Source organism: Salvelinus namaycush, chromosome 6, assembly GCF_016432855.1.
Source record: "Salvelinus namaycush isolate Seneca chromosome 6, SaNama_1.0, whole genome shotgun sequence".
NCBI lineage: Eukaryota > Metazoa > Chordata > Actinopteri > Salmoniformes > Salmonidae > Salvelinus > Salvelinus namaycush.
The window spans coordinates 1169345-1196244 of NC_052312.1; the positions used below are offsets into that span (position 1 = coordinate 1169345).

The 26900-nt window shown below is 45.0% G+C and overlaps 1 protein-coding gene across 1 annotated transcript; it reads left to right on the forward strand.

Annotated features, from left to right (window-relative positions):
* The first annotated feature begins 1495 nt into the window (after positions 1 to 1495).
* Positions 1496 to 18075, forward strand: LOC120049445 (putative transcription factor Ovo-like 1). The gene is made up of 5 exons (XM_038995710.1): positions 1496 to 1959; positions 9472 to 9734; positions 10003 to 10161; positions 16851 to 16995; positions 17744 to 18075. The coding sequence occupies exons 1-5, from the start codon at positions 1860 to 1862 to the stop codon at positions 18073 to 18075; spliced, it is 999 nt and encodes a 332-aa protein (XP_038851638.1). The 5' UTR covers positions 1496 to 1859.
* Positions 18076 to 26900: the final 8825 nt, after the last annotated feature.

Below are 26900 nucleotides of genomic sequence, written 5' to 3' on the forward strand. Positions count from 1 at the left end.
GATGGACGGAGAGAGAAGGTACAGATGGACGGAGAGAGAGAAGGTACGGATGGACGGAGAGAGAGAAGGTACGGATGGACGGAGAGAGAAGGTACAGATGGACGGAGAGAGAGAAGGTACGGATGGACAGAGAGAGAGAAGGTACGGATGGACGGAGAGAGAGAAGGTACGGATAGACAGAGAGAGAGAAGGTACGGATGGAGGGAGAAAGAGCAGGAGGAGAGTAACAGGTACGGATGGAGGGAGAAAGAGCAGGAGGAGAGTAACAGGTACGGATGGAGGGAGAGAAGGAAGGAGGAGAGAAGCAAGAGAGAGGGGGGGGGGGTGAGGGAGGCAGAAACCACTCCAACAGCCCAGGCAGCATACCTTTCATTCTATATCTCCACACACCCTCTTTCTCTTCCTTCTCTCACTCTCTCTCCTTCTCTATCCCTCCCTCTGTTATCCCCTCTCTATTCCTCCCTCACTCTACCTCCCCCATACTGAAACTATAGCTATCGTTTAATTATCAATGAAGAAATTACAAACAAACACTATTTTCATTCTTTAAATCGCCCCTTTCATGTTCTATTTTGCTCTCTCTCTCTCTGTGTTTTGGTTTCAGGTGTTTCAGGGGGGTCAAGGGCTAGAGGTGTCTTGTAGGGGCTTGAGTGGTCGGGGGGGGGGGTAGAGGGTGACCTGGGGAGGGGAACAAATCAGAGAGACAAGGGGATAATGGTTAACAGTGGGGGTCTGTAAACACACAGTAGGAGAGAGGGCAGGACAACACACACATTTGAGGGTGATTAATGGTCTTTACTATATACCCGACAGAGATTACAGAGATTTTATAATCTTGTCCTCCTGAGGGTAAGGTGTAGGATACATGTATTATAATAATCAAATGATACGGAAGTTTCCGTTGTAGTTCCAATGCCCATTATTTATGTTGGTAAGAGCATGTCAATGTGCAGCCTCTGTTGGCTGTGGCCTTCTGTGCTTGAGATATATATGAGACTCACACACACACACACACACACACACACACACACACACACACACACACACACACACACACACACACACACACACACACACAATAATAAAACAATAGCTAATAGTCTACTGCCTCTCACTATAGGTGTTACCTGTGCATCACTACCCAAAAACCCACCAACTATTTCTCTCATGTCATTCTCTATCGTTCTCTAACCTACCTACCCCCTCCATTTTCCAATATATTTTCTACCCCTTCTTCTCCTTCCCACCGCGAAGCTGAATGGAGAAAGAGGGAGTGAGTGAAAAAAAAAAGAAACCGGTCGAACAGGTAGTAGCCTAACCCAGGTTTGGTTTGTCACCGTTATGTCTGTGGCGCATGCGCGCTGGTACCTGTGCTTCCTGAATAAAGGAAAGGACTAGCCTACCTGTGTCGTGCATGGACCAACCTCTGAATTCACCGTATTGCGTGGCGCTGAATCGGAATATCAGCGTTCTACCTGACAAACTCCCGTTACTTTAAGTCGAGGATAGAACGTAACCTTCAAGTACGGGGACACCTGAACAAGCTAACTCACCTGTAGCGACGTCATTGCTGTTTTTGTGGAGTGTGTGGGCTTGGGGTGAAAAAGAACGGACACGCACAGAGAAGAAAAACGGGATAGAAGACTGAAACTGCGGAGGTACAAAGTTTGTTGTAGAGGTGGAGAACAGAAAGGAGGGAGGACTGCGGGAAGAAAGAGAGGGGAACGATCCTTCCCGTTTTGTTTCTTTCACGAGGGGAAGGTATATTTTTGAAGTACTTTTTTCACCAGTTTACCTGGAGCGTATTGATTCTACAGAAACTTGACCGAAGAGGACAGTTTAACCGTAAAAAAACGACCATGCCGCGAGCCTTCCTGGTAAAGAAGGCGAGATACTCGCCCTATAAGCGGAACTGGAGCGAGCTGCCAGACGACGAGCGCGGGGACGTATATATACCAGGTGAGAGAGCTCGAGGATGGTGTTCCGTTAATGAACCATTTTGTTTCGGTGGAGCACGGGCAGCAGCACAGAATAAAATAACGGGAAATCAGCGTTCCGTGACATTATTCAATAATTGTTAGGCTATAATTAATGATACATTGAAACGGTTTAAAAAAAAACTCACAATCTTAAACTGTTACAATTATGTATCCAAAAGAGTAGACTGCATTCTGTAACAGTAGGCTATCGGGTTGGGAAGTTTTGGCAACTTTTTATTTTTATTTTTACAATGTCATTGTAGGCCATATTCCAGGATAAATCATAGGCTAAGATAACTTTTAACAACTTTCTTTGTGATTGTATTTAACTTTTTCTGTCTACGGTAGGCTAATGTGTTTCAGTGTTGACACATTGCCTTGCAGTGGGCAAGGCCCAACTATAGCGTGTCATTGTTCCCATTTTGAGCCACAAAGATAACCACGGCACCGTTACACCTCCTTCTGTCCGACCTTCAGACCCGAGTCGTTTCCTTGTTGGCGAGGGTGTGAAAACGGTTGCAACACTGCCCCAATCTACCTCACCCATACATACGGCCTGTCATATCTTGACTGTGCCTTGGTTGGCCTATAGGCAGCCTATACCCCTTCAAGTGGATCTTGATTTGCAATAATAGATTACAGATGTAGTCCTACTGTGTAGGCTAGAACAGATAGGCAGATGTAACTGTTTGCCATGCAGTCTAAAAAGTAATTATATTTATTTAGTCATAGTCTGCACAGTAGCCGAATACTTGCCACTGTTTTTGAGGAAGGTTTAACCTCCGATTCAGCCTTTGATGCTGTTTTGTGACAAACAAGCCACATCTATTGCATGTCCTCCATGCAAATTCAACGTCTTTCGCGATCTTGAGGACAATCGCCATTGTGCCGCTGGGGTGTTTTATTGTTAGGGGCTGTGGTATCAGATAACTGAACCTAACGGGTTAGTCCGCCACTCCCTGCCCCTACCTCCCCCTGTGTGTGTGTGTGTGTGTGTGTGTGTGAGAGAGACCCCCTTCCCCCACCACCGTTAACTTTTAATCATTACCTTTTACATCCTTTAAAAGTCCATGGTACTGAAACTGACCGTTAGATTAGAATTCACTTCCTGAACTAATATTTTTTTTTTTAAACATTAAAAACGGTTTGAATAACAAACAAACCAAACCTCTCAGTAAGTTGTTTTTGCACATGTGCATTATTTGATTAGTATAATATGTTTTAAATTAAACTATTTTAAAACCAAGGCTATTTACCTCCAAAGATTTTAACTTTAGGTTATTGCGTGAAGCGCCAAAACCCCAGCAGTCGTCCAGGTGACAACGCGAGTAGCCTAGTTATTACCCAGCTATGTGAAGTTGCCGGCCCCACCGCCTCGACTTGTCACTCCAACTACAGCTGGGATCACTGTCCAAACAATGCGCCCATGGTGTTTATCACCATTACGCGTTTAGCATAGGTTAGGTTACACATTTCTCTCCATAATTCTGAGCAAGATAATTATATAAGTATAGAGTAGACAAACTATGAAACGTCTTGGCTTAGTAGCTATTGTATTATTTTAGCTTTGTAGCTTCGATGAATAAAGAGAACAGGAAATATTTTTTTCCAAGTGCATAACAGTGCCTGTGCAAATGTGGGTAGAATAATTATTCCTTGAGTGCGTCCCCGTGTTCTGGTTAATGTTTAGGCTAGTAGATGCTGGGTGAAGTAACGGACTACAGCTAGGCTACTACCTTCGTCTCCCTACACACGGTCATACACCCTTAGCAAACACAACACACTATACAGCATTACGGTCCGATCTATTGTTGACTCTCTCTCTCTGCAGGCGAGGTTCTTAATAAACTCTTTTCAGTTTATATAATTACATTGGGTCTACAGTAGGCCTGAACGATGTACTTCTTGGAGAGAAAAAAACAGTTTGTTTCAGACTGTTAGATAGCATAAATTCGTTTTTCAAAGACGAGTTTGAACCAAGTTTTCGAAAATCGTCAGTATAATATCTGGTTTTATGGACAGTCATTGTTCGCCTGGAGACGCGCGGCGCTGTGTAGAAGGGAGAGGTGAGCAAACAGCTCCAGATGAACTCACCAACATGTCTAATCGGGTGAGTGTGTGTGTGTGTGTGTGTGTTATCATTTAAAGTGAAATATGGCTTCAGTTGAGCCATTAAGAAACGGGTACTTTAAACGCAACTTAATCCTATTCCTATATGACGACCGGGAAGGATACCGTTATGACCCACACAAAACAATGGCTCTCGCTCTCATAAATTTGCATGCTGATTTGCGAGTTATCCGATTGTCTCCTGACCTGTTAAAGAATCAACAGATTCATTGTGTGCTCTACTATTCATTGGGCTCCGGAGTGGCGCAGCTGTCTAAAGCATTGCATCTCAGGCGTCTCTACAGTCCCTGGTTCGAATCCAGGCTGTATCACATCTGGATGTGATTGGGAGTCCCATAGGGTGGCGCACAATTGGCCCAGCGTCATTAGGGTTAGGCTGGGGTAGGCCGTGATTGTAAAATAAGATTTTCCCTCTTAATAACTGACTTGCCTAGTTAAATATTTTTTAGTTGTAAAAAATACAAATCTACTGATTTTACAGAACACACACACACACACACACACACACACACACACACACACACACACACACACACACACACACACACACACACTTCAACAATTACTGGCTCTAGGTGTTTGTAATGTAGTCAAATGGGAACGTCCCTGATCTTTAAATGGGAACGTCCCTGATCTTTAAATGGGAACGTCCCTGATCTTTAAATGGGAACGTCCCTGATCTTTAAATGGGAACGTCCCTGATCAAATATCATTAATAGTAACTGAGGACGTGCATCATTACCTTTCAAGACCATTCCATACTTATCGATACATTTTAGTTTGTTACAGGTTTATTTATTTTTTAAATTTATGTTTTGAGGTTGGACTTTTAGCACGTAGGGCACACCGATTGGTGTCACCTCGTTAGTCTGTGTTAGCTTGTCCATCTCGTTAGTCGAAAGGTGTTTCACCTGTGCTGGCCCAGGTGATATTTAAGAGTGGCTGGCCCAGTGCTACAGTTGTCTTGAGAGATGTGGAGGGTTAATGCCAGGGGTGTAAAGTACTTAAGTAAAAATACTTTGAAGTACTACTTGAGTAGTTTTTTTGGGGTATCTGTACTTTACTATTTATATTTTTGACAACTTTTAATTCACTACAACATTCCTAAAGAAAATAATGTACTTTTTACCCCATACATTTCCCCTGACACTCAAATGTAGTCGTTGAATGCTTCGAAGGACAGGAAAATGGCCCAATTCACACACTTATGAAGAGAACATCCCTGGTCATCCCTACTGCCTCTGATCTGGCGGACCCACTAAACACAAATCTTTCATTTGTAAATTATGTCTGAGTGTTGGAGGGTGCCCCTGGCTATCTATAGATAAATAAAAAATAACATTGTGTCATATGGTTTGCTTAATATAAGCAATTTGAAATTATTTTTACTTTTACGTATATTTTTGCAGTTACATTTACTTTTGATACGTAAGTATATTTAAAACCAAATACTTTTAGACTTTTACTCAAGTCGTATCTTACCGGGTGACTTTTACTTGAGTCATTTTCTATTAAGGTATCTTTTAGTCAAGTATGACAATTGGGTACTTTCTCCACCACTGGTTAAAGCATTTAGTTGTCTCTCCCTATTTTAATTTCTAGACAAACAATCCTTTATCTGATCTTCTCTGTTTCTGTTTTGTTCCACTTTTTGGTTTGCTTTCTGTCTTTAAGTTTGGTTTGCTTCCTGTCTTTAAGTTTGGTTTGCTTCCTGTCTTTAAGTTTGGTTTGCTTCCTGTCTTTAAGTTTGGTTTGCTTCCTGTCTTTAAGTTTGGTTTGCTTCCTGTCTTTAAGTTTGGTTTGCTTCCTGTCTTTAAGTTTGGTTTGCTTCCTGTCTTTAAGTTTGGTTTGCTTCCTGTCTTTAAGTTTGGTTTGCTTCCTGTCTTTAAGTTTGGTTTGCTTCCTGTCTTTAAGTTTGGTTTGCTTCCTGTCTTTAAGTTTGGTTTGCTTCCTGTCTTTAAGTTTGGTTTGCTTCCTGTCTTTAAGTTTGGTTTGCTTCCTGTCTTTAAGTTTGGTTTGCTTTCTGTCTTTAAGTTTGGTTTGCTTCCTGTCTTTAAGTTTGGTTTGCTTCCTGTCTTTAAGTTTGGTTTGCTTCCTGTCTTTAAGTTTGGTTTGCTTCCTGTCTTTAAGTTTGGTTTGCTTCCTGTCTTTAAGTTTGGTTTGCTTCCTGTCTTTAAGTTTGGTTTGCTTCCTGTCTTTAAGTTTGGTTTGCTTCCTGTCTTTAAGTTTGGTTTGCTTCCTGTCTTTAAGTTTGGTTTGCTTCCTGTCTTTAAGTTTGGTTTGCTTCCTGTCTTTAAGTTTGGTTTGCTTCCTGTCTTTAAGTTTGGTTTGCTTCCTGTCTTTAAGTTTGGTTTGCTTCCTGTCTTTAAGTTTGGTTTGCTTCCTGTCTTTAAGTTTGGTTTGCTTTCTGTCTTTAAGTTTGGTTTGCTTTCTGTCTTTAAGTTTGGTTTGCTTTCTGTCTTTAAGTTTGGTTTGCTTCCTGTCTTTAAGTTTGGTTTACTTCCTGTCTTTAAGTTTGGTTTGGTGTTTTTCTTGTTTTCCTCTGTAGGGTAAATTTAGTGGGTGGTGGGTGTCTTTAGGTTCCCGTTGTTGTTGCTAGGCAACTTTCAGTGGACACCCCCATGAGTGTCTTTCAGAACCCCTCCCTAAAACCCCACCTGTTTCGTTTTGGTGGTTGTCAGTGACTTTGTTAGTTCTCCCTTCTGTTTGAGCAACATTATTTGGTTTTCTTGCTGGGGAACGTACCAGTTTGAACCGATTCGGTTTGATTAGAGAACAAATCAAATCGATTCGGTTGGATGTGATATGATTTGATGCACTAACATTTGTTGTATAAACACATTCATTTTCCATTCTAAATTCAAATCTGCTGTTGATGAATCTGTCTGAGTTGACATGTGCGCCTTGTGTAAATTATGTATGTGTGTGTGTATTTACTATGTAGGCACCTGAGCAGACATAAGGAAGAATTAGCCATCTACCACCCCCCTACCACTATCAGATTAGGGCCATAAGGGAGAATTAGCCATCTACCACCCCACTACCACTATCAGATTAGGGCCATAAAAGAGAATTAGCCATCTACCACTATCAGATTAGGGCCATAAAGGAGAATTAGCCATCTACCACCCCACTACCACTATCAGATTAGGGCCATAAAGGAGAATTAGCCATCTACCACCCCACTACCACTATCAGATTAGGGCCATAAAAGAGAATTAGCCATCTACCACTATCAGATTAGGGCCATAAAGGAGAATTAGCCATCTACCACCCCACTACCACTATCAGATTAGGGCCATAAAAGAGAATTAGCCATCTACCACTATCAGATTAGGGCCATAAGGCAGAGAATTAGCCATCTACCACCCCACTACCACTATCAGATTAGGGCCATAAAAGAGAATTAGCCATCTACCACTATCAGATTAGGGCCATAAGGCAGAGAATTAGCCATCTACCACTATCAGATTAGGGCCATAAGGGAGAATTAGCAATCTACCACCCCACTACCAATATACCACTATCAGATTAGGGCCATAAAGGAGAATTAGCCATCTACCACTATCAGATTAGGGCCAAAAAGGAGAATTAGCCATCTACCACTATCAGATTAGGGCCATAAGGCAGAGAATTAGCCATCTACCACTATCAGATTAGGGCCATAAGGGAGAATTAGCCATCTACCACCCCACTACCACTATCAGATTAGGGCCATAAAGGAGAATTAGCCATCTACCACCCCACTACCACTATCAGATTAAGGCCATAAAGGAGAATTAGCCATCTACCACCCCACTATCAGATTAGGGCCATAAAGGAGAATTAGCCATCTACCACCCCACTACCACTATCAGATTAGAGCCATAAAGGAGAATTAGCCATCTACCACTATCAGATTAGGGCCATAAGGGAGAGAATTAGCCATCTACCACCCCACTACCACTATCAGATTAGGAGGGGGCAATATAGCCTGTGTTTGTCCCCACACTTTGGTTCTGAAATCACCATCACCCACTAATTAACTAGACTAGTAATTTTTGCAGATTAAGAGTTTGAGCTAGTAATGTATAAATATTTATCGTTTACAAATTAGCTATGACATAGCCAATTAATAGATAGCACAATTTTGGATTTCACCCTCATCTCACAATTCAAATGGTTGTGAACGTTTTGGACGTTTTTTACTGAGAGATTTTGTCCTCTTGCTTCGGTCATACCAGTACACCTCCTCGTTATGCAGGATAAAGTTGATTGTTTCATATCTAAAAAAAAAAATATCCAAAAACACTGATTTGTTAAAAGCAAAAAACAACCAAAACTATTGCTGATGGTGAACAATCAAAATAAAATATATTGTAAAGTCTGTTGAGGTTTTAGGAGGTATAGACAAATGAGTTTATTTCTGCTCGCTTGGTAAAACACTATTTTTTAACATTGCATTGATAACAATTACCTCGCAAATGACATAGGTTGTCACTCAACTAATAAAGCCTAATATAAGGCGGTGCCATTTTTAGCATTTTGAATGCGGAAGGTGCCACGATCAGGAACAGGACCGTCTACCTCTCATTGGTCAGCATCCGAAGCTGAGCTCAGTGCTCAGTTTGACTAGACTACTGATGTTGCCTGGGGTTGTTGAGCACGTAAAATAACCTATAGATCAATGTCTGTCAACGCAGTTACATGTAGTTGGATTAGTTGTCACAAAAGATGAGAGGTATTTTCGGGATGGGAGTTTGAGTCGTATTTTCTGACTCGACGCATATGCTATTTGGATCAGTTTGGGTGTCCGAGGACCGATGCACTTGTATCTAAAGCGTTTGAATCTGGGGCCTATGGGCATTAGTAAATCGTTACAATGTCTCTGTGTTTCTAATGGGGATGTATGTAACCGGTTGAATAGGATAGATAACCTTTGCTACAAACACACAAACACAAGTGTACACAGAGCAGTGAGACACATATACTGTATATGGCTGCGGAGGTGTGTGTGTGTGTGTGTGTGTGTGTGTGTGTGTGTGTGTGTGTGTGTGTGTGTGTGTGTGTGTGTGTGTGTGTGTGTGTGTGTGTGTGTGTGTGTGTGTGTGTGTGTGTGTGTGTGTTTAAGGAGTGTATAGTACCAACCTGTGTCTCAGGACTGGCTGGTCAGACTGGTCCAACGGTAACTAGACTGTGTGTGTGACATGAGCCTTCTCTGTCATACTTTAAACAGACAATTAGATACCACCCACGCTCTTATCTTGACGTTTTTCTCTCTGTCCTTCTAGTGTGCGTGACTGTGCCCATAATGTACCCAATTCTTAGGTTATAACTTATATATATATTCTTATATCGTATCCTTTCTCTCTGTCCGTTTCAGTGTCTGTCTTCCCCGTGCCCTTATTGGAGGAAACTGAAGCCAGTCCAGCAGAGACCGCCCCCTGTCTCGCCACGACAACGCACTACGAATACACCAAATACACACAGTCACACTCAGTGCGCAGCGTGATGACCCCTACAGCGGAGATGCCCTCGTGCACGGTGCTGGGTCGACCCCAGAGCCCTGGTCGGGAGTTAGAGGGCACAGGATTAGAGGTGAAGAGGAGGGCACAGAGCAGCACCTATGTCCGCTCCAAAATCAAGGTGAGTGACTGAGGCATTATGAGAATAATGGGGGGGGGGTCTTTTTTTAAATGTATTTTTATTTATGTAATCGTGTTTGGTTTTCTGAGAATATAAGACCCCCAATTATCGCCTGTTACCAACTTTTTTATTCTCTCTCTCCCCCATCCGTCTCAATTCCTCTTTATCCCATTCTCTCCATCTCTCTCTCTTTATCCCATTCTCTCCATCTCTCTCTCTTTATCCCATTTTCTCCATCTCTCTCTCTTTATCTCTGTCTCTTCTATAGGTGACTACAGGTGAGCTACCCAGTGAGATTCCAATACCTCCCCAGCCTCCCGTCCCCGAAATCACCACCACACCTGTTTCCTTGACGACGTCCCCTACTGCCCTGGTCTCCACAGTAACGAAGTCAGGGACAGGTGCTCAAGCGTCGTTCGTGTGCAAGGTATGTCACGACCCTCTCACCCTTCCTCTCCCTTCTAACCCATTCTCTCCATCCCTGTCTCAATCCTCCTCCCCCTTCTAACCCATTCTCTCCTCCCCTGTCTCGATCCTTCTCTCCCTTCTAACCCATTCTCTCCATCCCTGTCTCAATCCTCCTCCCCCTTCTAACCCATTCTCTCCTCCCCTGTCTCAATCCTTCTCCCCCTTCTAACCCATTCTCTCCATCCCTGTCTCGATCCTCCTCTCCCTTCTAACCCATTCTCTCCATCCCTGTCTCAATCCTCCTCCCCCTTCTAACCCATTCTCTCCATCCCTGTCTCAATCCTCCTCCCCCTTCTAACCCATTCTCTCCTCCCCTGTCTCAATCCTTCTCCCCCTTCTAACCCATTCTCTCCATCCCTGTCTCGATCCTCCTCTCCCTTCTAACCCATTCTCTCCATCCCTGTCTCAATCCTCCTCCCCCTTCTAACCCATTCTCTCCATCCCTGTCTCAATCCTCCTCTCCCTTCTAACCCATTCTCTCCATCCCTGTCTCAATCCTCCTCCCCCTTCTAACCCATTCTCTCCATCCCTGTCTCAATCCTTCTCCCCCTTCTAACCCATTCTCTCCATCCCTGTCTCGATCCTCCTCTCCCTTCTAACCCATTCTCTCCATCTTTCTATCAGCTATGCCAGAAGAGCTTTCACCCTCTCTCTCCTGTTCCTCTGTAACCCATCTCTCTCTCCTCTTCCTGTGTAACCCATCTCTCTCTCCTGTTCCTGTGTAACCCATCTCTCTCTCCTGTTCCTGTGTAACCCATCTCTCTCTCCTGTTCCTGTGTAACCCATCTCTCTCTCCTGTTCCTGTGTAACCCATCTCTCTCTCCTGTTCCTGTGTAACCCATCTCTCTCTCCTGTTCCTGTGTAACCCATCTCTCTCTCCTGTTCCTGTGTAACCCATCTCTCTCTCCTGTTCCTGTGTAACCCATCTCTCTCTCCTGTTCCTGTGTAACCCATCTCTCTCTCCTGTTCCTCTGTAACCCATCTCTCTCTCCTGTTCCTGTGTAACCCATCTCTCTCTCCTCTTACTCTGTAACCCATCTCTCTCTCCTGTTCCTGTGTAACCCATCTCTCTCTCCTCTTCCTGTGTAACCCATCTCTCTCTCCTCTTCCTGTGTAACCCATCTCTCTCTCCTCTTCCTGTGTAACCCATCTCTCTCTCCTGTTCCTGTGTAACCCATCTCTCTCTCCTGTTCCTGTGTAACCCATCTCTCTCTCCTGTTCCTCTGTAACCCATCTCTCTCTCCTCTTCCTGTGTAACCCATCTTTCTCTCCTGTTCCTCTGTAACCCATCTCTCTCTCCTGTTCCTGTGTAACCCATCTCTCTCTCCTGTTCCTGTGTAACCCATCTCTCTCTCCTCTTCCTGTGTAACCCATCTCTCTCTCCTGTTCCTCCCTAACCCATCTCTCTCTCCTCTTCCTGTGTAACCCATCTCTCTCTCCTGTTCCTCTGTAACCCATCTCTCTCTCCTCTTCCTCTGTAACCCATCTCTCTCTCCTCTTCCTGTGTAACCCATCTCTCTCTCCTGTTCCTCTGTAACCCGTCTCTCTCTCCTGTTCCTCTGTAACCCATCTCTCTCTCCTGTTCCTCCCTAACCCATCTCTCTCTCCTGTTCCTGTGTAACCCATCTCTCTCTCCTGTTCCTCTGTAACCCATCTCTCTCTCCTGTTCCTGTGTAACCCATCTCTCTCTCCTGTTCCTGTGTAACCCATCTCTCTCCTGTTCCTGTGTAACCCATCTCTCTCTCCTCTTCCTCCCTAACCCATCTCTCTCTCCTCTTCCTGTGTAACCCATCTCTCTCTCCTGTTCCTGTGTAACCCATCTCTCTCTCCTGTTCCTCCCTAACCCATCTCTCTCTCCTCTTCCTGTGTAACCCATCTCTCTCCTGTTCCTCTGTAACCCATCTCTCTCTCCTCTTCCTGTGTAACCCATCTCTCTCTCCTGTTCCTCTGTAACCCGTCTCTCTCTCCTGTTCCTCTGTAACCCATCTCTCTCTCCTGTTCCTCCCTAACCCATCTCTCTCTCCTGTTCCTGTGTAACCCATCTCTCTCTCCTGTTCCTCTGTAACCCATCTCTCTCTCCTGTTCCTCTGTAACCCATCTCTCTCTCCTGTTCCTGTGTAACCCATCTCTCTCTCCTGTTCCTGTGTAACCCGTCTCTCTCTCCTGTTCCTCTGTAACCCATCTCTCTCTCCTCTTCCTCCCTAACCCATCTCTCTCTCCTGTTCCTGTGTAACCCATCTCTCTCTCCTGTTCCTGTGTAACCCGTCTCTCTCTCCTGTTCCTCTGTAACCCGTCTCTCTCTCCTGTTCCTCTGTAACCCATCTCTCTCTCCTCTTCCTCTGTAACCCATCTCTCTCTCCTCTTCCTGTGTAACCCATCTCTCTCTCCTGTTCCTCTGTAACCCGTCTCTCTCTCCTGTTCCTCTGTAACCCATCTCTCTCTCCTGTTCCTCCCTAACCCATCTCTCTCTCCTGTTCCTGTGTAACCCATCTCTCTCTCCTGTTCCTCTGTAACCCATCTCTCTCTCCTGTTCCTGTGTAACCCATCTCTCTCTCCTGTTCCTGTGTAACCCATCTCTCTCCTGTTCCTGTGTAACCCATCTCTCTCTCCTCTTCCTCCCTAACCCATCTCTCTCTCCTCTTCCTGTGTAACCCATCTCTCTCTCCTGTTCCTGTGTAACCCATCTCTCTCTCCTGTTCCTCCCTAACCCATCTCTCTCTCCTCTTCCTGTGTAACCCATCTCTCTCCTGTTCCTCTGTAACCCATCTCTCTCTCCTCTTCCTGTGTAACCCATCTCTCTCTCCTGTTCCTCTGTAACCCGTCTCTCTCTCCTGTTCCTCTGTAACCCATCTCTCTCTCCTGTTCCTCCCTAACCCATCTCTCTCTCCTGTTCCTGTGTAACCCATCTCTCTCTCCTGTTCCTCTGTAACCCATCTCTCTCTCCTGTTCCTCTGTAACCCATCTCTCTCTCCTGTTCCTGTGTAACCCATCTCTCTCTCCTGTTCCTGTGTAACCCGTCTCTCTCTCCTGTTCCTCTGTAACCCATCTCTCTCTCCTCTTCCTCCCTAACCCATCTCTCTCTCCTGTTCCTGTGTAACCCATCTCTCTCTCCTGTTCCTGTGTAACCCGTCTCTCTCTCCTGTTCCTCTGTAACCCGTCTCTCTCTCCTGTTCCTCTGTAACCCGTCTCTCTCTCCTCTTCCTCCCTAACTCATCTCTCTCTCCTCTTCCTGTGTAACCCATCTCTCTCTCCTCTTCCTGTGTAACCCATCTCTATCTCCTCTTCCTGTGTAACCCATCTCTCTCTCCTCTTCCTGTGTAACCCATCTCTCTCTCCTGTTCCTGTGTAACCCATCTCTCTCTCCTGTTCCTGTGTAACCCATCTCTCTCTCCTCTTCCTCTGTAACCCATCTCTCTCTCCTGTTCCTGTGTAACCCATCTCTCTCTCCTGTTCCTCTGTAACCCATCTCTCTCTCCTCTTCCTCCCTAACCCATCTCTCTCTCCTGTTCCTGTGTAACCCATCTCTCTCTCCTGTTCCTGTGTAACCCATCTCTCTCTCCTGTTCCTCTGTAACCCATCTCTCTCTCCTCTTCCTCTGTAACCCATCTCTCTCTCCTGTTCCTGTGTAACCCATCTCTCTCTCCTGTTCCTCTGTAACCCATCTCTCTCTTTTCTTCCTCCCTAACCCATCTCTCTCTCCTGTTCCTGTGTAACCCATCTCTCTCTCCTGTTCCTGTGTAACCCATCTCTCTCTCCTCTTCCTCTGTAACCCATCTCTCTCTCCTGTTCCTGTGTAACCCATCTCTCTCTCCTGTTCCTCTGTAACCCATCTCTCTCTCCTCTTCCTCCCTAACCCATCTCTCTCTCCTGTTCCTGTGTAACCCATCTCTCTCTCCTGTTCCTGTGTAACCCATCTCTCTCTCCTGTTCCTCTGTAACCCATCTCTCTCTCCTCTTCCTCCCTAACCCATCTCTCTCTCCTGTTCCTGTGTAACCCATCTCTCTCTCCTGTTCCTGTGTAACCCATCTCTCTCTCCTGTTCCTCTGTAACCCATCTCTCTCTCCTCTTCCTCCCTAACCCATCTCTCTCTCCTGTTCCTGTGTAACCCATCTCTCTCTCCTGTTCCTCTGTAACCCATCTCTCTCTCCTCTTCCTCCCTAACCCATCTCTCTCTCCTGTTCCTCTGTAACCCGTCTCTCTCTCCTGTTCCTCTGTAACCCATCTCTCTCTCCTGTTCCTGTGTAACCCATCTCTCTCTCCTCTTCCTGTGTAACCCGTCTCTCTCTCCTGTTCCTCTGTAACCCATCTCTCTCTCCTCTTCCTGTGTAACCCATCTCTCTCTCCTCTTCCTGTGTAACCCATCTCTCTCTCCTCTTCCTGTGTAACCCATCTCTCTCTCCTCTTCCTGTGTAACCCATCTCTCTCTCCTGTTCCTGTGTAACCCATCTCTCTCTCCTGTTCCTGTGTAACCCATCTCTCTCTCCTGTTCCTGTGTAACCCATCTCTCTCTCCTGTTCCTGTATAACCCATCTCTCTCTCCTGTTCCTGTGTAACCCATCTCTCTCTCCTGTTCCTGTGTAACCCATCTCTCTCTCCTGTTCCTCTGTAACCCATCTCTCTCTCCTCTTCCTCCCTAACCCATCTCTCTCTCCTGTTCCTGTGTAACCCATCTCTCTCTCCTGTTCCTGTGTAACCCATCTCTCTCTCCTGTTCCTCTGTAACCCATCTCTCTCTCCTCTTCCTCCCTAACCCATCTCTCTCTCCTGTTCCTGTGTAACCCATCTCTCTCTCCTGTTCCTGTGTAACCCATCTCTCTCTCCTGTTCCTGTGTAACCCATCTCTCTCTCCTGTTCCTGTGTAACCCATCTCTCTCTCCTGTTCCTCTGTAACCCATCTCTCTCTCCTCTTCCTCCCTAACCCATCTCTATCTCCTCTTCCTCCCTAACCCATCTCTCTCTCCTGTTCCTGTGTAACCCATCTCTCTCTCCTGTTCCTGTGTAACCCATCTCTCTCTCCTCTTCCTGTGTAACCCATCTCTCTCTCCTGTTCCTGTGTAACCCATCTCTCTCTCCTGTTCCTCCCTAACCCATCTCTCTCTCCTCTTCCTGTGTAACCCATCTCTCTCTCCTCTTCCTGTGTAACCCATCTCTCTCTCCTGTTCCTGTGTAACCCATCTCTTTCTCCTGTTCCTGTGTAACCCATCTCTCTCTCCTGTTCCTCTGTAACCCATCTCTCTCTCCTCTTCCTCTGTAACCCATCTCTCTCTCCTCTTCCTCCCTAACCCATCTCTCTCTCCTGTTCCTGTGTAACCCATCTCTCTCTCCTGTTCCTGTGTAACCCATCTCTCTCTCCTGTTCCTGTGTAACCCATCTCTCTCTCCTGTTCCTGTGTAACCCATCTCTCTCTCCTGTTCCTGTGTAACCATCTCTCTCTCCTGTTCCTGTGTAACCCATCTCTCTCTCCTGTTCCTGTGTAACCCATCTCTCTCTCCTGTTCCTGTGTAACCCATCTCTCTCTCCTGTTCCTGTGTAACCCATCTCTCTCTCCTCTTCCTCCCTAACTCATCTCTCTCTCCTCTTCCTGTGTAACCCATCTCTCTCTCCTCTTCCTGTGTAACCCATCTCTCTCTCCTCTTCCTGTGTAACCCATCTCTCTCTCCTCTTCCTGTGTAACCCATCTCTCTCTCCTGTTCCTGTGTAACCCATCTCTCTCTCCTCTTCCTGTGTAACCCATCTCTCTCTCCTCTTCCTCCCTAACCCATCTCTCTCTCCTCTTCCTCCCTAACCCATCTCTCTCTCCTCTTCCTGTGTAACCATCTCTCTCTCCTGTTCCTGTGTAACCCATCTCTCTCTCCTCTTCCTGTGTAACCCATCTCTCTCTCCTGTTCCTGTGTAACCATCTCTCTCTCCTCTTCCTGTGTAACCCATCTCTCTCTCCTCTTCCTGTGTAACCCATCTCTCTCTCCTCTTCCTGTGTAACCCATCTCTCTCTCCTGTTCCTGTGTAACCCATCTCTCTCTCCTCTTCCTGTGTAACCCATCTCTCTCTCCTCTTCCTCCCTAACCCATCTCTCTCTCCTCTTCCTGTGTAACCATCTCTCTCTCCTGTTCCTGTGTAACCCATCTCTCTCTCCTCTTCCTGTGTAACCCATCTCTCTCTCCTGTTCCTGTGTAACCCATCTCTCTCTCCTGTTCCTGTGTAACCCATCTCTCTCTCCTGTTCCTGTGTAACCCATCTCTCTCTCCTGTTCCTGTGTAACCCATCTCTCTCTCCTGTTCCTGTGTAACCCATCTCTCTCCTCCCTCAATCTCTAATCATCCATCCCTCTATTCCTCTGTAACCATCTCTCCATCCCCCTTTCTCATCTTCCTCCATCTCTAACCCATCCCTCTATTCCTCTGTAACCCATCTCTCTCTCCATGTCTTCCTCCCTAACCCATCTCTCTCCTCTTCCTCTGTAACCCCTTTCTCTCTCCATGTCTTCCTCCCTAACCCATCTCTCTCCTCTTCCTCTGTAACCCATCTCTCTCTCCTCTTCCTCCCTAACTCATCTCTCTCTCCTCTTCCTCTGTAACCCATCTCTCTCTCCTCTTCCTCCCTAACCCATCTCTCTCTCATCTCTCTCTCCTCTTCCTGTGTAACCCGTCAGATGTGCCAGAAGGTGTTCCAGTACCAGAGGATGTTGAACCGGCACCTGAAGTGTCACAGTGATACTAAGAAACACCTGTGTAACCACTGTGGTAAAGGATTCAACGACACCTTCGACCTGAAGAGACACGTCAGAACACACACAGGTAGGACACACACACACACACACACACACACACACACACACACACACACACACACACACACACACACACACACACACACACACACACACACACACACACCACACTCCACTCCACTCCCCCTTTCTCCACCTAGTGCTACTCCATCTCTTCTCGTCCCGCTTCTCTCCCTCCATCTCTAACCCATCTCTACCCCATCTCTCCCTCCATCTCTAACCCTTCTCTCTCCATCTCTAACCCTTCTCTCTCTCCATCTCTAAACCATCTCTCTCTCCATCTCAACCATCTCTCTCTCCATCTCTAACCCATCTCTCTCACCATCTCGAACCCATCTCTCTCTCCATCTCTAAACCATCTCTCTCTCCACCTCTAAACCATCTCTAAACCATCTCTCTCTCCATCTCTAACCCATCTCTCTCTCCATCTCTAACCCATCTCTCTCTCTCCATCTCTAACCCATCTCTCTCTCCATCTCTAACCCATCTCTCTCTCTCCATCTCTAACCCTTCTCTCTCTCTCCATCTCTCTCTCCATCTCTAACCCATCTCTCTCTCCATCTCTAACCCTTCTCTCTCTCCATCTCTAACCCATCTCTCTCTCCATCTCTAACCCTTCTCTCTCTCCATCTCTAACCCATCTCTCTCTCCATCTCTAACCCATCTCTCTCTCCATCTCTACCCCTTCTCTCTCTCCATCTCTAATCCTTCTCTCTCTCCATCTCTAATCCTTCTCTCTCTCCATCTCTCTCTAGGAGTGCGTCCCTACAAGTGTTCTCTCTGTGACAAGGCCTTCACCCAGCGCTGCTCTCTAGAGTCTCACATGAAGAAGATCCACGGTGTGACCCTGCAGTACGCCTATAAGGAGAGACGCAACAAACTCTACGTCTGTGAGGAGTGTGGCCACACCGCCCCTTCCCAGGATACACTGCTCAAACACTACCACGCCCTCCACCCCAACTCCGCCTTCCTGAGGGGGAAGGGGCTGAAAGGGGGGAGAGGGGCAGGGGGGGAGGAGTCAATGCCTGGGTCGCCGCTTTCGAATGATCAGGATAGTGATGATACTACAGGGTCGGGGGTGCAGTAGAAAGAAGAGGAGGAAGGAGAGAGGAAGGGTAGGAATAGGATAACCGTTGTCTTTGTCAAAACTGTCGTCAGGTAAATCTGAAACGTTAAGGGAACGTCCATTTTGCATATGAAACAACGTGTGAGATTAGGATTGAGATTATGCCCAGTTTGAGATTATTCTGGGTTTTTACCTGGAACTCTCCTCCTTTGTACATTATCTGTACAAAGAAACACAACTCTATATATTCAGTAAAGGGATTAATATATTTAAATATGTACTTTGCTATGAATTTATACTGTGTGTTTTAATACTATTATGCATTTCATTGAGGAACATAGCCAATGTTTGTTTTGGGTTTACACTGCTGAAGGTTCCAAATGGTGGGCTATAGGAAATCTTTTGCACAACTACTGTACACTATACTACTATACGATGTTGTATCTAGTGCAATACCAAGGTTGGGCTCAATTCCTTTTCAATTCCAGTCAATTCAGGAATACACTGAAATTCCAATTCTCTTCAATGCTTTTGAGGAACAATTGGAATTAGTTTTACATTCTGAACTGAAATGGAATTGACCCCAAACCTGTCTTATACAACTATAACGACTGTTGAAAGACAGAGATTGTGAAACAAAGTGCCAGTCATGTTTACATTCATATCCAATAGGACTTGGAAGGGATCCAACGTCTACAGAAGAGATTACTACTTGCATACTGGAAAAGCACAGTGAGATTATTCTAGCCTGGTCCCAGATCTGTTTGTGCTGTACAGCCATCTCCACTCCACTATAGCCTGGTCCCAGATCTGTTTGTGCTGTACAGCCATCTCCACTCCACTATAGCCTGGTCCCAGATCTGTTTGTACTGTATAGCCATCTCCACTCCACTATAGCCTGGTCCCAGATCTGTTTGTGCTGTATAGCCATCTCCTGTGGTGTTTGACAAGACTATATCCATAGAATTGGCAAGACAAATACACAGATCTGGTACCAGGCTAAGAATGTATAGGATTGACATACTGATTCTCGGGTTAGAATACATTCCACTATATAATGCTGTTGGTTTTGATATGTTTTCTATAAGTGGTGTTTGTTGTATAGAAACGTTAATATCCTTTCATATCAATGTGTTTGAACTTGTTCTGGTGTTTTCATTTATTTTTTTCTCTATAAGTGGCTTTGTGGTTTTTTGGAGTGTGATTCGGCACTCGATTCTTGGCCAGTGTGTGTGTGTGTGTACTGTATAAGTGCCTGACTACTCATAAAGGAAAGACAACCAGAAGGCTATCTATGCATGGGTACAGAATTATATCATACTTTCTATAACTGTACAATATAGTATATACACTGAAATAATAGAAAGAGGTTTTTCTATTGATGAACAGGTGTATGAATGATTACTATATTAATGGGTTTTTTGTTTTCTGTGAATATTTGTTTTTTTACGAGCATTCTAATGTGACTTGTATCAAATTGTATTTTATTATATATATATATATATATATATATATATATATATATATATATATATATATCAGAAATAGGAAACTCGGAAATTTCCAACTTAGAAACTCGTTGTAGAAAAATGTGGTCCAATTTTTGGTTCCACGTGGAAAGTATCATAATCAACCAATTGGAAGCTCTACGTAAAAAAACGTATGCAAATTTGAACTCTGACGTGCTGTTTTTCCGAGTTGTCTTGAACGCGGCATTTCAAAGACTTTCTTCCCATGTTGCCAACTTGACTTGTTTTAAGATCTCGTTTTGCAAGATTGTTTTCCTGGTGTGTTTGATGGGTGTGGTAGGTTGTGGATGCTGCTGTATGTTCAGTGACTCTTACTTTGACAATCACGGTGAGGTTGGTTGTTGCTCAATATTAAATCTGTTTCCTGTAAAGTCTTCGGCCTACTGTGTGTGTGTGTGTTTGTGAGGGAGAGGTGATAGACAGAGGGGGGAAAGAGAGAGGGGATGAGGGAGAGAGAGAGAGGGTGAGTGATAAGAGAGAAATATAGAGAGTAGGTGGGTGTAGACGTCTGTGAGGCAGTAGATTCCTGTTGGTCGTTGTTGGGTCTTGTTGGTGGAATCCAACGGAATCTCTTCTTCTTGTGCGTTCTGTTTCCGAGGGACGAATCTGAACGTTAACGGCACATGGGAGCCTGCTTTGCATAAGGGAAAACCGTTGCATAGCGGTCTATTTATCTGGAAGTCATTGGGCGACGCATTTGTAGGCTAATAGATAACAAACAATAATACCCATTTTGAAAATCGCATGTCTACTGACGTACTATTTCATTATAATGAATAGAAAGTGAGAAAGTAAACCAACGGTGTTTCAGTTATTGTGAAAATTTATACAAAAGGTTAACAATTGGTTTGCATGTAGACTTCCTACCTCGAGTTTATTTACATTTTCGTCATTTAGCAGAAGCTCTTATCCAGAGCGACTTACGGGAGCAATCCTTTTATTTGATTTATTTAACCTTTATTTAACTAGGCAGGTCAGTTAAGAACAAATTCGTATTTACAATGACGGCCTACGCTGGCCAAACCCACTACAAACCCTGGCCAATTGTGCGCCGCCCTATGGGTCTCCCAATCACGGCCGGTTGTGATACAGCCTGGAAATGAACCAGGGTCTGTAGTGACGCCTCTAGCACTGAGATGCAGTGCCTTAGACCGCTGCACCGCTTGGGAGAGTTAAGTTCCTTGCTCAAGGGTTTATGATATAATTATTTTGTGCATGAAGCTACATTGTAGCATGTTGTCTTTACTTGATACAAGATATATTTGTCACTTTTACATTCGCATTCTCGTCGACAGATGGCGCAATCGGATTGTATTCTCCATTCATGTAACATTTCACAAATGCAAGATAAACACTTACTGTACACTGATTAAACCGGTTTTAACAGTTGCAGCCGACAGTAACAACAAACATAATTTGTAGCATCTGTCTTCCGTTTACACCGACTATCAGCACATATAGTTGACGGTCTTCCGTCTGTTTTCCATAAACAAGCCCTGTAACATGCCTTATGGGAACCATATAAAGGTGTGAGTGTAAATGAACCTTTTGTTTTCATGAAAATTATTTCAAGCTTATATGAAAAGATACGTTCCTTATATTTTCAAACCCGTACGGCAAGCGATGCGTGTTAACGTTTAGTAAGCGTCAGGGCTCCTATAACTACCACCACCAGGAGATACTAGCTCTAATCAATAGGCGTTTTAGGTACTTAGTGTCAATGACCACGTTTACATGTACACCAATATCCCGTTATTATTCGGGATAATTAAGTATTCTGTTTTTGAGTTGACCGCATATAAACATAATATCGCGAAAAAGCTTGTATCCCGGTTATGAGAAACCCGGATAAAATGCCTGGGATATGCAGATTTTAGATACGGTGTACTGTGGCATGTAAACATTTTATCCAGTTAACTGTTGTTTTTCGTGGAGGCTGTTTCGCATATCATGGGTGTTGTGATGTTTTCATCTGATTGACAAACAAATCATTTCAAAAACTGAGCTACCTGCACAGTATAGTCCACCATAATTCCATAATAACTTTCTGCATATAATTTCTGACATTTAGTAGGCCATAGTCTTATAATTTCCGACATGTGTTGGTCAACTATAGTTAGATACATGCAGATTTTCTTCTGTCATAACTTGTTGCCCCAGAACACCAGTAAAGTTGTCTGTTTCATTTAGTGACCCGGGAAGAAAACGCAATAACTCCAAAACAGTGGTTAGATTGGTCCTGTCTGCTTGCATAACAGTGTCAAAGATAACAAATTACACAGAGATTCGCTTTTTCTCTCAAAAAAATCTCAACTCCTGTTCCCAAGACAAAATTAACATTTGTTGTATCATTTCACTGCAATAAATACATAATTCTGCACGAGCTAATTTTATATTATGCTACATGAGAGGTTATAGGCCTACAGTCAGAGTGTATATTTCAGTTACTATTCCATTTAACCCATATTCACTTAAATGGGGAATATTCTGTTTATTCATGGTACAGGGATAGTCATGAGTGGGATATCAAAGGTACACAGTAAACTGCTCATCCTGAATATGACCTTAAACGCGATATGACTACTATCCGGAAAACTGTGCGCATCATCCAACAGCTGTTACACAAGTTCAGTTGAGTAGGCTATTTGAATCAAACATATTGATAAAATATAGTATTGAATTGAATGCTTGTTTATCGGCCGCAGCTGTTTTCTTCACACGTTTTTTTGTTGTTGCACATGCGCAAAAAGTTTAGAAAACGGGAAAAGGTGTGCTGGGAGGTGGAGCAAATCAACAACAACACTCTGGCATGCTCTCTCTTTCTCTGTTTCGCAGTACCATTAGCTATATGGCTAGACTAGAGACCGAATCTCAGTGATGCCAGCTCCTGAACAGGTGTGACAAAGTGAAAATGTAGAGTTTCCGTCAACCTCGCACGCAATGTAGATTTCAAAGAACGCCGCGGTTCGCGGGAGAGTATTGGGTGAAACCATTCACACCAGGAAAAGGTGTGAAATAAATCAAGTTTCCTTTCATTATGTGTTGTGTGAATTAATACGAATATTTGCTGCCGTTGTAGTAAGGTTGGCAATACGAGAGGTCTTCGGACGAACCAGTTTTGTATTATTTTGTTTGAAAGAACAACTAGTGGGTTGAGTGCTTCTCTCCTATCTCTCCTCAGTCAGAGGTATTCCGAGAGCAGGGTTGTCTCCTTCCTTTGTTTATAAAAAAACACGTTTAAAACGGTATAACACAATAGTGTCTTTGAAGAACGGGTTCGCATATCCCAAAGTCAATAGCGAATGAGACTATTTATATATTTATCTTGCCGTTAATGTATTTAAGGCGTATTTCGGCAAGTTAACCCAAGTTCTGGCTGGCTTAGCTAGCCATGTTATTGACGAGCTAATTAGTACCGTCGGTCACTGCACTAGAATGTCACGCTAACGTTAGCTATTGCTAGCAGGTGATTTATTGAAATATTAAGTGAAAGTTTATTTTCTTACTACCTTAAAATGTTTATATAAAAAGGGTTGTACTTGTGCTCTGTATTTGTGGATTAATATCACTTCACATTGAGGGCCATGTATCACTACTGTTGCTCCTATCTAAAATATATATTGTGTCCTACCTAACCAGTGAACGTGTGGCTGTGACCGTCCTGTCATCACTGTTTAACATCTTTTACTGCAGGTATTATTTGATGTTTTTCTGTTATTTTCTAAACACAATGCATTTATACTATATGGTCACTTTGTGGATTGAGCCTGAGAGAGATATTCTGAGAGCAGTGAATGTGTGACTGTCCTGTCATCACTGTTTGAAATCTTTTACAGCAGATAAAAACCGAGTCAACATGAAGTGTGGGTGTCCGTGTGCCTTTCTTCTGTGGGGCTATGTGAAGTAGGTTACACAGATCCATCTGGGTAGGAAGCGCACCGTGCCCCAACCCCCTCTTCCTCCAGTGGTTTACTGAGCTACGGGACCAAGCGGCAGAGAGGGGACAGAAGATGCAGTATGTTTACCAGAAGATATCTATCACACACACTCAGGCTATAATCACTTACACTGTGTATCAGAAGGTAACTGGCTAGATAAGCTGGGTTGGAACTATAAAGCCTTCATACCCCAGGACACTTGCTACTGGCGTCCCTCAGGGTGTGTAGGCTTTTGTTCCAAACCAGTACTAAAACACACCTGACTCATTGCTAACAAGATCATGATCTAGTCATTGACTAGCTGAATCAGGTGTGTTAGTGCTGGGCTGGCACAAAAGCCTGCCCTGAAGCTAACAGGACACGTTTTCTGTTGCATATCTCTGTCCCTCCCTCTCTCCATTTTATTCATTTAACCTTTTATTTAACTAGGCAAGTCTGTTAAGAACAAAATTCTTATTTACAATGACGGCCTACTAGAGGGATGTGCGCCGCCCTATGGGACTCCCAATCACGGCTGGTTGTGATACAGCCCAGGATCGAACCAGGATCTGTAGTGACGCCTCAAGCACTGAGAATGCAGTGCCTTAGACCGCTGTGCCACTCGCCATTCCATCTCACCAGGCTATCAGTTCATTGAAGATGTTCCCCCTACCCCTTCACAACGCTCGAGAGACAAAGATTCTACAAAACTTGGGAGATGGAATTTGTAAGATACTGGATGAGAAGTTACCGAGGCACTACAGAGAAAATGGTGAGATGGGTGGGAGAGAGCGAGAAAGAGCAGATGGATAAATGATGGGATGTGCATATTGGACGGGAGAGAAACAGAAATGTGAAGCGATAGATGGAGATGGAGTGATTGATCATAAGTTTCTTTTTCCCTTTCTTCCTCCCATCCGCTTCCAGGTCCGGACACTTCCATCCACCTCCTCCCTGCTCGTGTGACGGCAGCCTCCCCTAGTCGCCGTAGCAGCAACAACCTGGCTCCGTCCAAACAGCCCTCGAGGGAAGGAGAGAGTATGTACCCCAGAAGAGGTCTGGAGGATATGCTGTCCTACTAACACTCTATAGAAAGGCCCAGGTAGTTAGTTACTTGTTTGTTCACACTCTTTCACCTTCTTTCTCTCTTCGCTGATGTCATCCTATTTTCTCTTACTCTCGCTGTTTTTTTGGGGTCATATCTCCCCCTTTCTTCTCTTAGACCATGTCCCTCTCTGCCCATCCTTGATCTTTCACCCCCTCTCGGAAAAAGCAGAAGGATCTGTACAATCTCTGATTAGAATGACAGTTTGTTTGGTGCTCTTCCTCAGGCGTCACATTGACCATAGTCCCTCTTCTCTCCCCCGGTCTTTTCTAGGTTCCTGGTGGTCAAGAGTTTTATGTTTAGACTGGAGCAACAGGCTAAGGCCCAGTATCGGTGTGACAAGTCCTCATGACAACATTCACAAAAATGTTGCTACAACTTTACGGTTCAGTGATTTATAACACATTACACTGTCTCTTTCTGCGTACATGCCCTGGCAGAACGACAAGGGGATAGATGGGAAGAGAAATCAAGAAAAGTAGGATAGGAGAAGGCAAGTGGGCCAGGCGTTGTTGACCTAACAGCTGATGAAGAGGAGGAGAGAACAGAGTAAATAAGACACAGATTTAATTTGTTAGCAGGCTATAGTTAACACAACCTGAGACCCCCCTACAGCAGGATATAGTTAACACAACCTGAGACCCCCCTACAGCAGACTATAGTTAACACAACCTGAGACCCCCCTACAGCAGGCTATAGTTAACACAACCTGAGACCCCCCTACAGCAGGCTATAGTTAACACAACCTGAGACCCCCCTGCAGCAGGATATAGTTAACACAACCTGAGACCCCCCTGCAGCAGGATATAGTTAACACAACCTGAGACCCCCCTGCAGCAGGCTGTAGTTAACACAACCTGAGACCCCCCTCTGCAGCAGTCTATAGTTAACACAACCTGAGACCCCCCTACAGCAGACTATAGTTAACAACCTGAGACCCCCCTGCAGCAGACTATAGTTAACAACCTGAGACCCCCCTACAGCAGACTATAGTTAACACAACCTGAGACCCCCCTACAGCAGACTATAGTTAACACAACCTGAGACCCCCCTACAGCAGACTATAGTTAACAACCTGAGACCCCCCTGCAGCAGACTGTAGTTAACACAACCTGAGACCCCCCTACAGCAGACTATAGTTAACAACCTGAGACCCCCCTGCAGCAGACTGTAGTTAACACAACCTGAGACCCCCCTACAGCAGACTATAGTTAACAACCTGAGACCTCCCTACAGCAGACTATAGTTAACAACCTGAGACCACCCTGCAGCAGACTATAGTTAACACAACCTGAGACCCCCCTGCAGCAGGCTGTAGTTAACACAACCTGAGACCCCCCTACAGCAGACTATAGTTAACACAACCTGAGACCCCCCTACAGCAGACTATAGTTAACACAACCTGAGACCCCCCTGCAGCAGGCTGTAGTTAACACAACCTGAGACCCCCCTACAGCAGACTATAGTTAACACAACCTGAGACCCCCCTGCAGCAGGCTGTAGTTAACACAACCTGAGACCCCCCTGCAGCAGACTATAGTTAACACAACCTGAGACCCCCCTGCAGCAGGCTATAGTTAACACAACCTGAGACCCCTCTGCAGCAGGCTATAGTTAACACAACCTGAGACCCCCCTGCAGCAGGATATAGTTAACACAACCTGAGACCCCTCTGCAGCAGGCTATAGTTAACACAACCTGAGACCCCTCTGCAGCAGGCTATAGTTAACACAACCTGAGACCCCCTGCAGCAGGCTATAGTTAACACAACCTGAGACCCCCCTGCAGCAGGCTATAGTTAACACAACCTGAGACCCCCCTGCAGCAGGCTATAGTTAACACAACCTGAGACCCCCCTGCAGCAGGCTATAGTTAACACAACCTGAGACCCCCCTGCAGCAGGCTATAGTTAACACAACCTGAGACCCCCCTGCAGCAGGCTATAGTTAACACAACCTGAGACCCCCCTGCAGCAGGCTGTAGTTAACACAACCTGAGACCCCCCTGCAGCAGGCTATAGTTAACACAACCTGAGACCCCCCTGCAGCAGGCTATAGTTAACACAACCTGAGACCCCCCTGCAGCAGGCTGTAGTTAACACAACCTGAGACCCCCCTACAGCAGACTATAGTTAACACAACCTGAGACCCCCCTACAGCAGGCTATAGTTAACACAACCTGAGACCCCCCTGCAGCAGGCTGTAGTTAACACAACCTGAGACCCCCCTACAGCAGACTATAGTTAACACAACCTGAGACCCCCCTGCAGCAGGCTATAGTTAACACAACCTGAGA

What these genes read in the sequence shown, in the direction of transcription:
- LOC120049445 (XM_038995710.1), top strand. Translation starts at nt 1,860, where the DNA reads ATGCCGCGAGCCTTCCTGGTAAAGAAGGCGAGATACTCGCCCTATAAG. An exon ending in AAGCGTCGTTCGTGTGCAAG is followed by an intron (nt 10,162 to 16,850) that starts GTATGTCACGAC and finishes GTAACCCGTCAG; the next exon opens with ATGTGCCAGAAGGTGTTCCA. An exon ending in ACACGTCAGAACACACACAG is followed by an intron (nt 16,996 to 17,743) that starts GTAGGACACACA and finishes ATCTCTCTCTAG; the next exon opens with GAGTGCGTCCCTACAAGTGT.